At 36.4% G+C, this 12,255-nt stretch overlaps 1 protein-coding gene across 1 annotated transcript in view; it reads left to right on the forward strand.

Moving 5' to 3' along the window:
• Positions 1 to 12,255, forward strand: part of DTWD2 (DTW domain containing 2) — a 363,240-nt gene that overhangs the window by 329,850 nt on the left and 21,135 nt on the right. The window contains exon 5 of the mRNA XM_007949164.2: positions 6,197 to 6,325. Within this exon, the coding sequence (XP_007947355.1) occupies positions 6,197 to 6,325 (129 nt within the window). The remainder of the gene's footprint in view (positions 1 to 6,196; positions 6,326 to 12,255) is intronic.

Consider the following 12,255-nt stretch of genomic DNA (forward strand, 5'->3'; position numbering starts at 1 on the left):
GCTAACCAGAAGGCTGGTGGTTCAAACCCACCAGCCACTCCTCGGAAGGAAGATGGGGCAATCTACTTCCATAGTGATACTGCCTCAGAAACCCAAGGAGAGGTCGCTGAGTCAGGTCTGACTTGACGGCACATAACAACAACAACAACAACAACATGGTTTCCTAGACATTTTGAGGTTGTCTTTAACTTTTGGTTATGTATTGATTTGTTTTGTCTTGGTTTATGGTTTAGTATTTTGAAAAATTGAATCTGGTGTATTTTTTTAGTTATTAATTGAGGTAGGCTGGGTTGCTCTGCACTTTTCTTTGTGATGGTGGAATCACTGTGTGGAATGTGGGTATGGGTTTCTGTTTGTCTTAAAGAGGATTTAGAATTCTAACTGGTAGGTATTATGGTGGCTGAATGTGGTTTCTTCTATAGGATAAGTGAGGTTATTGGCTGAGAAGGTGATAGCAGAACAGCAGAAGAAGGAAAGCTCTCCATTACTAGGGGCTGTTTCTAGGGCTTTGAGCAGGCTGCTAGTGATGACGTCATACTGTTATGCATAGGCCTGCAGCTAAATTTCAGCAAAAACTCCAGTTGTTATGGAATTACCACTTTCCACCAGGCTCAGAGACATGCACAAATCCTTCTCCCAAGGCTCCTTGGCACCAACAAGCTGATCCAAGGCAACTGCCCAGCTCCATGATCTGCTACAGGATTTCCTCTCTGGGCCCACCAATATGCAGCACCAAAGATTGGCTTGATTTCAGTGGTGCTGGAGTCAGGCCAGTGCTTGCTTGTAAGCTGTGGTCCCAATATTATTGACAAAGTCATGAATGGGCCCCTCAGTGCCACTAAGCTGACCAAAGCCTGATCATTGTGGGGGTACCTCCCCGGGCCCGCCCTTTTGCAGCACAAATGGACACTCTGCTTGTGTTTCAGCAGCACTGGACATGCCCATTTGCATCTAACCAACCCAAGTTACCAATAAAATTAGGTGCTGAAGGTAGATCATTGGGGTGATTGCTGGTATGCTGGTGTGGTTGCTGGTATGCTGGTATGGTGTATCTTCTTCCCTAACCCAGGGAGGTCTCAGATGGTCTTTCTCCCCTTCCTGTCAGTGCTCTGCAAGATAGATCTCCTTATCTTGTTATTTTTTTTCCCCTGTGTCTTTCTCCTTTCTAATTCTACTCCCCTGAATTTAGTGCACTCTGACTCAGTGAGATGTTCAGAGCACCAGAATCCCTAATTCAAACTGCCGTACCTAGTTATTCAAGCACTAAGATGCTAGAGGGAATTAGCATGGTGATTACTGATGAGACTCCATTTTGAACTCTCATTGATCTGGTTACCTAGTTCTGCTCGGACAAGAAATATGCTACAAATGAGATGGCCTTAACAAACAGGAGTTTATTCTCTCACAATTTGGAGGCTTTACAACCAAGTTCAAAATGCCAGTCTCTAGGGTCTGGGTGAAAGCCCCTCAACCTTAGTGTCCAGCTCTGCCTCCTGCTCCCACTCCACTGTAGCTAGAGGCATTTCTTCACTCAGACAGCTGCTGGCTGCTGAGGCTGAGAAGCCCCAGGGTTGACAAATAAAAAGGCACCACCCCAATATTACCAAATCACACAGCAGGCCATTAATTTAAGTCCGTTGTAAGTCCCAAGGTTGGCAGAGCATGGCAGGCTGCTGAACAATGACACGGCTACATGCAGGGTCCAGATGTGCCATATGCTAGAGACCATTCCCAGCTGCTTCTTATACAGAGGATGCAGACCACATACCCAAAGCAGTTACTCAGCTGCTTGTGGTAGATCCCACCATGGAGTTGATTGCCAGTCTCATCATGGGGAATAACTACCACCAGCTGCCCAGCCACTCAACCAGGCCCAGCCAAGTGACACCAAAACATAACCACCATACCCATCGATAATCAACACATCCTGATTGCATGTTTGGTCAATTTCAGACTACAGAAGTTGGTAAAAATCTTCAATTTCCTCATCTTTGGTTTTGGTGGTTGGTGCATAAATTTGAATAATAGTGGTATTAACTGGTCTTCGTTATAGTTGTATGTATATTGTCCTATCACTGACAGAATTGTACTTCAGGATAGATCTTGAAACATTCTTTGTGATGGTGAATGCCACACCATTCCTGTTCACTTTGTCATTCCCAGCATAGTAGATCATTTGGTCTAATTGATAATGGCCAAAACCAGTTAATTTCAGCTCCCTTATGCCCAGGATATCAATTTTTATGTGTTCCATTTCATTTTGACAACTTTCTATTTTCCTAGATTCATACTTCGTACATTCCATGTTCCAATGATTAATGGATGTTTGTAGTTGTTTCTTCTCATTTTGAGTCATACCATGTCAGCAATTGGAAGTCCTGAAAGCTTTACTTCATCCATATCATTAAGGTTAGCTCTATTCTGAGAAGCAACTCTTCCCCAGTCATATTTTGAGTTCCTTCTGACCTGAGGAGCTCATCTCATCACTATATCAATGTTTAAGGGCTATTCATAAACTTTTCCAGTAATGTGTCAGACAACGTTTCACTGCTATTCATAAGATTTTCATTGGCCAGTTCTTTGAGAAGTGGATTGCCTCTTCCTTATCTGAGTCTGTTGTAGTCTGGAAGCTCTGCTGAGACCTATCCACCATGGGTAATCCTGCTGTCTTTTGCAACATTGGTGGCATAGGCTCCAGCCTCATAGCAACATGCAAGCCACCACAGGATGACAAACTGACAGAAAAGTTCATGTCCCGTAGTGGTTCCAAACTGCCCTGCTCACCTCCTGGTCTCCCTAAAAGCTGCTAAAACCCTATACCCAACTCTCCTTCTGAGCCACCCTTAAAGCTGCTCCAAATTCCCATTCTAGGCTCACTGCCTTCTGGGCCTCCCTTAAAGGCTGCTTCCAACTGCCTCCGCATCCAGTTCATCGCCTTCCAGGTCTCCAAAGTCACATTAAGAGTCCTCAGACAACTTATACCTGTAAGGGAACAACTTCCAAAAAGATCAGAATTATTAAATGTTCTTTGAGTTGGCATAGCTTTGAAAATGTGGAAGTTAAAACGTAATTTTAGCTAAAAGATAGGCTTTGACAGACTCAACTATCTGATTTTACATTTCAGGGAGATGAACTGAGGAGATGTGAGAAACTAAGCGACTTGGATGAAATTAATTTATTAGTTTCATGTTGATATGAAAATTGTGGTCTTTTAGTAGATCCTATTTCTATACACTACATTTTCATCATAGGTTAAGTGCTTTCCTTTCTTAGAATAGTTAATTTACTTTGAAAATTAAAAAAAAATTATTCAAGAAGACAAAGAATTTTCTTTTTTAAAAAAATTGTACGATTTTATTTTTTTTAGGTGAAAATGTGCCCAGCAGAAGATACACTATTTCAATGATTTCTACATGCACAATTTAGTGACATTGATTATGTTCTTCAAGTTGTGCAACCGTTCTTGCTATCCTCTTCCAAATTATTCCACCACCGTTAACATAAACTCACTTTCCCCTAAGCTTCTCATCTAACCCTTTGAGTAGCTATTGTCAACTTGATCCCAAATAAATAATTATTTAAAAGAGCACAATGCTCAAAGCAGACATTTTACTAATAAGCTATGCTATTGTTTGATTCAAAGACTTTAGGGGATAGTTTTGGTTTGAGGTTTAAGGTTTAAAGATGATCTCAGGGTAATAGTTTCAGTGGTTCATCCAGTTTCCATTGCTCCAGCAAGTCTGGATTTCATTAAGAATTTAATACTCTGTTCTTTGTTTCTCCTGTGACTTCTATAAAATATAGATCAATGGGGTTTCTATCAGCTCTTACCCATTTGTTTATTGAATTAAGTGTGTGAAAGGAGGTGGAATATGTAAGCATGAAAGGAAGAGCCATGATAGCATATTCATACACCCTAATAATATACACATTTATATGAAAGACCTTAACTATATGTTTTTTCTAGATTCTGGCTACTGGATAACTCCTAGAGGAATGAGTTGTGATATGCATTATAAAGTCTTTTAATCAGGATAAATTTCAAATTTTGAGTTTTCTTACAGTGATATGGGCCACAATAAAAAAAATTCTCCCTGAAAAACAAACTTCTTTTAAACAAATTCATTCTAATAAACAAAACTCACTATAAATTTTGCACGTTGCCTAAATATTTTGTTTTAATCAAAGTTCTATTATTAAACTTACCCAGTAAAGATTATGTACTGAGCATTGAAAACGGTAGTTACCTCTACTCTTTCTACTCACTTGATGAAATATCAAAGCTGTTAGTAATTATAGTTAATCAACATTATGAATTATTCTTACAGTTAATTAATCTAGGCTAACTTTCTTTTATCACTACTTGTGCTTCTCAACAATTTTTATCCATGCATCTCTTTTTCATCTGACCCATTTTAAAAAATGCAGAGCAATTTTAAAGTGATTGTACCAAATACTTCTCTTCTTTTCCTGCCCCCCCCCCAAAAAAAAAAACTTTTGAGGAAAGAAAAGGGTACACACTGCATAGGAGAATTCTTTGAACAAAAAAAAGTATATATATATTATTACTATTTTTTTTGCAAATAATCCATGCAAGTTTTTCCACTAACCTTGCAAGACTTCTGCATGTTATTTTTGTAAGAGTATTATTTTTGTAAGAGTGCTATGGCTTACTTATGTTACTGACTTCAATTTCTATTTCTTATCACATGGAATCTGCACTTAAGGTAGGCATTGATTTTATATAGTTGGAATGTAAGTCAAACGTATTTACCAGTAGATCAATGTGATATATAAAATTTAAGTTTTGTAATTTCCTGGTAAAATGTCATCATCATTCTGGTGAATGGAGGAATGGGATAACATGTTAAACCAAAGAATAGGAATGCATGAATAACTACCAAAGTAACATTTTCAGACTGTTTTTATACACATAAATAGGAGATTTAAAAAAATGAAGAGAATGAAAGAAAATGAACAGAACAATGTGATTTCCTGTAATATGAAAAGATGACTGAATGAGGCTAAAATTCACTTCTGGAAATGTTATGAGACATTGTGGTATATGCATTAGCATGCTATGCCAGAACAGTTTTATTTATTTTCACCATTTCTTCACATTATAAGTTTGCTCACATTATTTGTGATAAAACATGGTAGAACTATATTTCTCATCAGAGACTACATACGAAACAGAAGAAGGAAGGGATTGAGGGACAAGATGCCATGGTGGGGAGTGGGTTATTGGTATAAAAAAAATACTACTACTTTCAAATCCTATGTTTACATATTTAAGGAGTAAAAATTGAAATTCTCATCTACTCACATTTATTTAAGTGTTACTCTGATACAGATATGGCTTTATGGGTATAAGACTGCTTGAGTTTCTTTTAGTTAAAATAAGAATCAAAAGGATAAAATGTTAACATTCACTTTTCTATTGCCTTTCTCTAATCTGACTCTGTCTCAATAATCAGGCCTCAAGTATTTTCTCCTTGGAGAAAACTATGTAGTGTACTACTTCATATCTAAGAAGGGACGATGCACACATACACACAAACATGTGTGTTTTGTATGTCACTGGGCATTTATACACACTCACACACACCTGTCTGTTTATATGAAGAAGTAATGGAAGGAAAAATGATAAAATAATAGAAAAAGCAAGTTGTGAAATAATTCTCTCAAGTGATTATAACATTTTCACTCCTACCATAATGTATGAGAGTTTAATTTGTCCCATATTCTTGCCATTTGGTGATGTTAGTCTTTTTTGATTTTAGCTATGTTTGTAATTATAAAATGGTATCTCATTGTGGTTTTCATTTGCATTAAATTTTTTGAGTGCTTTTTCATGTACCTATTTGCCATTCTTATATCTTCTTTTGTAAAGTGTCTATTCAGCATTTCACCTGCTGTGAGGGAGTTATTAGTCCTTTAATTTTTAATTTGTGCTTTTGTATATATTCTGGATATGTTCTTTGTCAGATATATGTGTAACTATCCCCTTGCCTCTGTTATTTAACAATAGCCACATCAAAAGATATTATGTATAGAAGGTTAAGTATTACGTATACATTTAATATTTCTAAACTGCTAGAAATTTTGAAAGGAAGCTAAAGTAGTACATATATAAAATGCAGATTTTAAAGTTTTAAATTCAAAACAAAATTAAATTATGTTGTTTTTGTTTCAGGTGCAGTTAAAAACTAGCATCTCTAGTCAGTATGTAATTCGAATGCAACCAACTAATAGTTGCCTTTCTACACTGGAGTGTGCAGCTGTTGCTCTTTCCATTTTAGAGAAGAATAATTACATACAAGAGGTATGTCTTTGGGAGGTTATAATTTTTGAAAGTAGAAGTTTGTTTAGATTTTATGTAGAAAATTTAGAAATGTGTCACTTGTTTAATTTGTAACTTAAATGACAAGAAGAATATATTTGTAATAGAAATTTATGTACTTTTATAACCTTGTTTCCCGCTCTGGTGTTTTTCCCCTCTGCTGTTTTTCTGGTGTTTTTCCAGATTGCATTACTTAAATATTCATACTAAGCCGTGCAAACAGCATTTGTAATATTTTAAATTGCATTTAGGTAGCACAACATTAAATAGAGTTTTAGGATTGGTTTTTCATTTAGTATTCTTTATTTTTCTCTCTTAGTATTTTGTGTTCTTTTGTACCCAACTTCTTTTCTTTTCTTAATTAGCAACTAAAACAAGATATGTCATACACACACACATACACACATGCAAATATACATACATACATTGGTGCTTTTTTTTTTAAGAAGTATACTAATTTTCTGTTTCTCTTATTCACCCTACTTACCCTACTTAGATTGCAAAAAATATATTTTTTTTAAAAGAGAAATGCCATATGCAATCATCATTTTATTTAATTTCCATGAAAGCCTGATGATTCCGTTTATAACTAATAATCATCAGAAAAGAATGTTTCAGTGTGCTCACCAGTATCTTAGTCTTTTGTGACATACAAGAAACTTTGCACTTAGGGTAAAAAAAAAAAAAAAAAACTAAACTAAATACCATTGAAATTGTTAGGGTTTTTAAATCATTGAAAACTTTAGTAAACATAACTGAAGAATAAAAGTAAGAGGGTTATGAACATAACTAAATGGAGTTTTATAATGCTTCCCCCACAGTCATCCCCTCCCCCTCCCCAACATTAAGAACTCTTTTCCTTCTTTTTTTTTTTCTTCTCTGTCTCTTATTATGTACTCTGGCTGTTTATATTAGGGTGTCCTCCAGCCATGACGATAGTTTTAGTAATGGATCAACAGCTCAGATCAAAGTGATTGGGTTAGTTATCAAGATGCTAATCCTGAAGAGAATAAAAAAAGTCTCAAGAGCAAGGAGAGTTAAAGAGTGAATTGCAAGCTCCGAATTGCCTTCTTCCTCTTCCCTATCCTTAGCGATAAGAAACCTCAGAGTTGGAGACTCTCCTTTTGAAAGACACAGGCTGTGCTCAGTAGATTTCTCTCTCTCTGTAGACTTTGTCTTAGGTATAGGCAATTTCTCTTTCTTTTTTCTCTCTCCTTGGGGAAAAAAAAATTCACAAGAGACCCTCAAGGTCTGTACTTCAAATGACCAGAGAGTGTTCTCGAATTTTTCTCCATCCCCTGGACTTAGCTACTGCTTGTATGTACTTGCTTCTCAGCATAGCAATTATATATACCTTTCCATTTGCTTTTTTGTTCTATTATTATTAGTCATTTACTTATTTGTTAGAATTTACCATCATACATATATATTCTTGAGCAAAAAACTGCACTTTTCAAATAGATAAAGTTTAAAATCTGGAAGAAAAAAATACAATATATTTTGGCTATAGATTCAAAACTTACTCTTCTCCCCTTTGTTTGAGTTCTGGAAAGAATCTTCCATGGATGTATATCTCTAATTCTCACCACAGTTTGACCGAGATCTTTACTGTAATCCTAAATGTGAACTTTAATATGTAGGTAGTGATGGTGGTTATAGTAATAATGATTATAGTATAATAGGGTTAGGGCCAGAGATAGGCTTTATACTACTACAGCTGCTACTACTTGTACTGCTATTGCTCTCCCATTCCCAGGTTTATAAGAGATTATTCTTTTTGTTTGTTGTTTAGTTTAGTATTTTATTTATTTTTGGTTGGCAATATACAAAATTCAACATATAGTCATCTACAATTTCTACATGAACAGCTTAATAGCATTGGTTACATACTTCACATTGTGTCACCATTCTCGGTTATCTCAACCCATATAGTTTCATTTTTATGCTCTCTGCCACATAGCTGCATTAGTCCAATTGTGTAACCATTGCCTTTCCTGTTTCCATTGTTGTTGAGTCTATTCTGACTTATAGCAACCCCATAAGAAAGAGTAGAACCGTTTGATAAGGTTTCCAAGGGTGTAATATTTATGGAAGCAGAAATCCACATCTTTATCCCAATAGAGTGATTGGTGGGTTTCAATCACCAGCCTTTTGGTTCACAGCTGACTGCTTAACCACTGCAGTACCAGGGCTCCCCATTAACCTTAATTAATGCCAGTTTTCCCATAACCATAAACACAAATTCACTACTTCCCAGAGAGTGATTTGTCCCTCCCTTCATTGAACTCTACCTATTTTTGTCATTTCATATACATGAGACCATACAATATTGTCATTTTGTAATAGACTTACTTTGCTCAATATAATGTCTTTGAGGTCATTCATGTTGTAACACATATCAGGACTTCATTTTCGTTTAAGTCTGAGTAGTATTCCATTGTATGTATGGATCACCTTTTGTTTATCCATTCATCTGTTGATGGTCATTTTGGTTATTTCTACCTCTTTTATTGTAATTATAAATACTTTTGCTGTAGTTATAAGCATTAATACATAATCACAGCAGGAAACTGACAGAGTATTCACAGTTGCCTATTTCTTACCCTCTGCTTTGTCTTAAGAAAACTTTAGTTAGGCTTCTTCCCTCTCCACGTAAATGTTTACTTGTCTGGAAGCCAACATGTTCCTTGTATCATCAGCTTATCCCTAGAATAGGCAGACCATACGAGACATATTTTTCTATCAAATCACCATGATTGCTCTTGCTTGCCCAACTTCTCCTAAGTTTCTTCTGAACTTTGCTTCTCCCTACAAAAGATTTTGAGATGCTTGCAGCTTTCTGAGATTGGAGCATTCTCCCTATTGCAATAGTCTTTTTGAATAAAGTTTCTCCTAGCTAAGTCTAGATCTGTTTTTATTTGACAAAAGGTATTATCCAGGGTTCTATTTTACAAATATTCTAGTTATTACAAGTATCTAGGGTGACTTCTTTCAAAATTGATTGAAAAGGGCTTTTTTTTCCATTTTAGAAAATATAGCAAATGTAGAGCAACTTCATTTATGTTGTTTTAGGGTTTCTTATCCTTCTGCATGCTTTTATTTTCACTTTTTACTTGACTTTTCAGTACTTGATACAGCTGAAAGCATTTACTGAAGACATAAGCTAAAAATTGATCTTGATTCTTGCTAGATTGGATATGTTTTATGATATATCTTTTTTTTAAAAAAAGAAAGACGTCCTTATTGTGGCTTCTGTGAGACTAAGCAAAAAATCTTATATTCTGAGTATAATGTCTAAGAACAGGCAAAATTTAGAATACAGAATGGTGGCAGGACCTTTTATCTATTCCACTATTGTCTTCAGATTACATTAAACACAAAATCCCAAAGTAATGGTTAAGTCGTAGTGTTCTTATTTCTCTTGCTTTTTGTTGCCAGGAGAAGTTGTACTACAGTGGCCAGAAATATAAAAAGATGTAATTTGGGAGGTGCTAATAAGATGATGGGTGGGAGCATGAACATGAGAAATGCATAATGAGACATCCCAAGTGCTTATTATTACAGATGGCAAAAATTAGCCCTTAGCCAATTTGTACTAAGGGCTGCTTTCTCAGTGTGGGAACCCTAATTCTAGACTGTTATAGTTTAGCTAAAATTAAAAATTAGCCCATTTTTCTGTGAAACACAGTTTCTGTCTATTCTGAATATATGTGTTTCTCCCCCTGGGAAAGAATGTTCTGTTGTACCTTTATCCTAAATAAGCTCTTATTGTTGTTGTTGTTATGTGCCGTTGAGTCGGCCCCAACTCATAGCGACCCCTCCTTGGGTTTCCGAGGCAGTAACACTACGGAAGTAGATTGCCCAACCTTCCTTCCGAGGAGTGACTGGTAAAACCTGAAGATGATGGAACAGAGTAGGTAATTGTCCAGCTGGCGTCATCCTATAGTTGTTATCAGGTGCCGTTGAGTGGACTCCTACTCACAATGACCATATGTACAACAGAAGGAAAACACTACCTGGTCTTACACCATTCTCACAATCCTTTCTGTGCTTGAGTGCATCATTGCAGCGATTATGTCAACCCAGCTTCTTGAGAAGCTTCTCCTTTTCCACTGACCCTATATTTCACTAAGCATGATATCTATTCCTCTCCAGGGATCCCTCTGAAAACATGACCAAAATATATGAGAAGAAGTCTGACCATTCTTGCTTCTAAGGAGCATTCTGGCTGTACTTCCAAGAAAGATTTGTTCCTTCTGGCAGTGCTTGATATTTTCACTTTTTTTCACCAACACCACAATTCAAATGCATCGATTCTACTTTGGAGTTCCTTATGCACTTATTCCTGCTTTCACATGTAGATGCAGAAGGAAGACTGGGAAATCTACTTCCTTAAAGATTTATAGCCTCAGAAACCCAAAGGGGTATATGAGGTGATTGAAAATACCATGCTTAGGTTAGGCACATCTCAGTTTTCAAAGTGACATTTTTGCTTTTTAACACTCTAAAGAGGTCTTGACAGCAGATTTGCTCAGTACAGTATGATGTCTGATTTCTTTACTGCTACTTCCATGGTCATTGATTGTGAATCCAAGTAAAATGAAACCCCTGACACCTTCAGTCTCTTCTCCATTTATTGTGTTGTTACTTATTTGTCCAGTTATGAGGATTCTTGTTTCCTTTATGTTGAAGTATAAGGTATACTGAAGGCTGTAGTCTTTGATCTTTATTAGTAAGTGTTTGGAATCATCTTCACTTTCAGCAAGCAAGGTTGTGTCATCTGAATATCACAGGTTATTAATGACAGCATGACCAAAGTAGGTGAGATGAAGTCTAGCCATTCTCACTTCCAAGGAGCATTCTGGCTGTGTTTCTTCCAGAATAGATTTGGTAATTCTTCTGACAGTCCATGGTACTTTCACTATTCTATACCAACATCACAACTCAAAAGCATCAAGTCTTCTTCAGTCTTTCTTATTCATTGTCAAGCTTATTCATTGTCACATGCATATGAGGCAATTGAAGATACTATGGCTTGGGTTGGGCGCACCTTAGTCTTCAGAGAGACATCTTTGCTTTTCAGGACTTTAAAGAGGTCTTTTGCAGCAGATTTACCCAGTGTAATATGTGTGATTTCTTGACTGCTGCTTCCATGGGTTTTGATCATGGATCCAAGTAATATGAAATCTTTGACAACTTGAATCTTTTCTCCATATAGCATGATGCTGCTTATTGGTCCAGTTGTGTGGATTTTCTTTTTCTTTATGTTGAGATGTAATCCATACTGCAGAGTGAACACTCTAATCTTCATCAGTAAGTGCTTCAAATCATCTTCACTTCCAGGAAACAAAGTTGTGGGTCTGCATATTGCAGATTGTTAATGAGTCTTCCTCCAATCCTCATGCCACATTCTTCTTCATATAGTTCAGCTTCTTGGATTATTTGCTCAGCATACAGATTGAATAAGTATGGTAAAAGTTTACAACCCTGACGCACATACTTCTTGATTTTGATCCATGCAGTATCCCTTTGTTCTATTTGAACGGCAGCCTCCTTATGGATGTACAGGTTCTTCATGAGCACAATTAAGTGTTCTGGAGTCTCCATTCTTCACAATGTCATTGATAATTTGTTATGATCCACACAGTTGAATCCTTTTGCATAGTCAATATAACACAAGTAAACATCTTTCTGGTATTCTTTGTTCAGCTGAGATCCATATGACATCAGCAGTGATATCCCTCATTCCACGTCCTCTTCTGAATCCAGCTTGCATTTCTGGAAGTTCCCAGTCACTATACTGTTGCAACCATTTCTTAATTACATTCAGCCAAATTTTACTTGTGTGTGCTATTAATTATATTGTTCAATAATTTATATATTCTGTTTCAAAACCTTTCTTTGGAATGGGT

The sequence above is a fragment of the Orycteropus afer genome, unplaced genomic scaffold (assembly GCF_000298275.1).
Source record: "Orycteropus afer afer isolate SDZICR_OR568_19922 unplaced genomic scaffold, OryAfe1.0 scaffold00240, whole genome shotgun sequence".
Classification (NCBI taxonomy): domain Eukaryota; kingdom Metazoa; phylum Chordata; class Mammalia; order Tubulidentata; family Orycteropodidae; genus Orycteropus; species Orycteropus afer.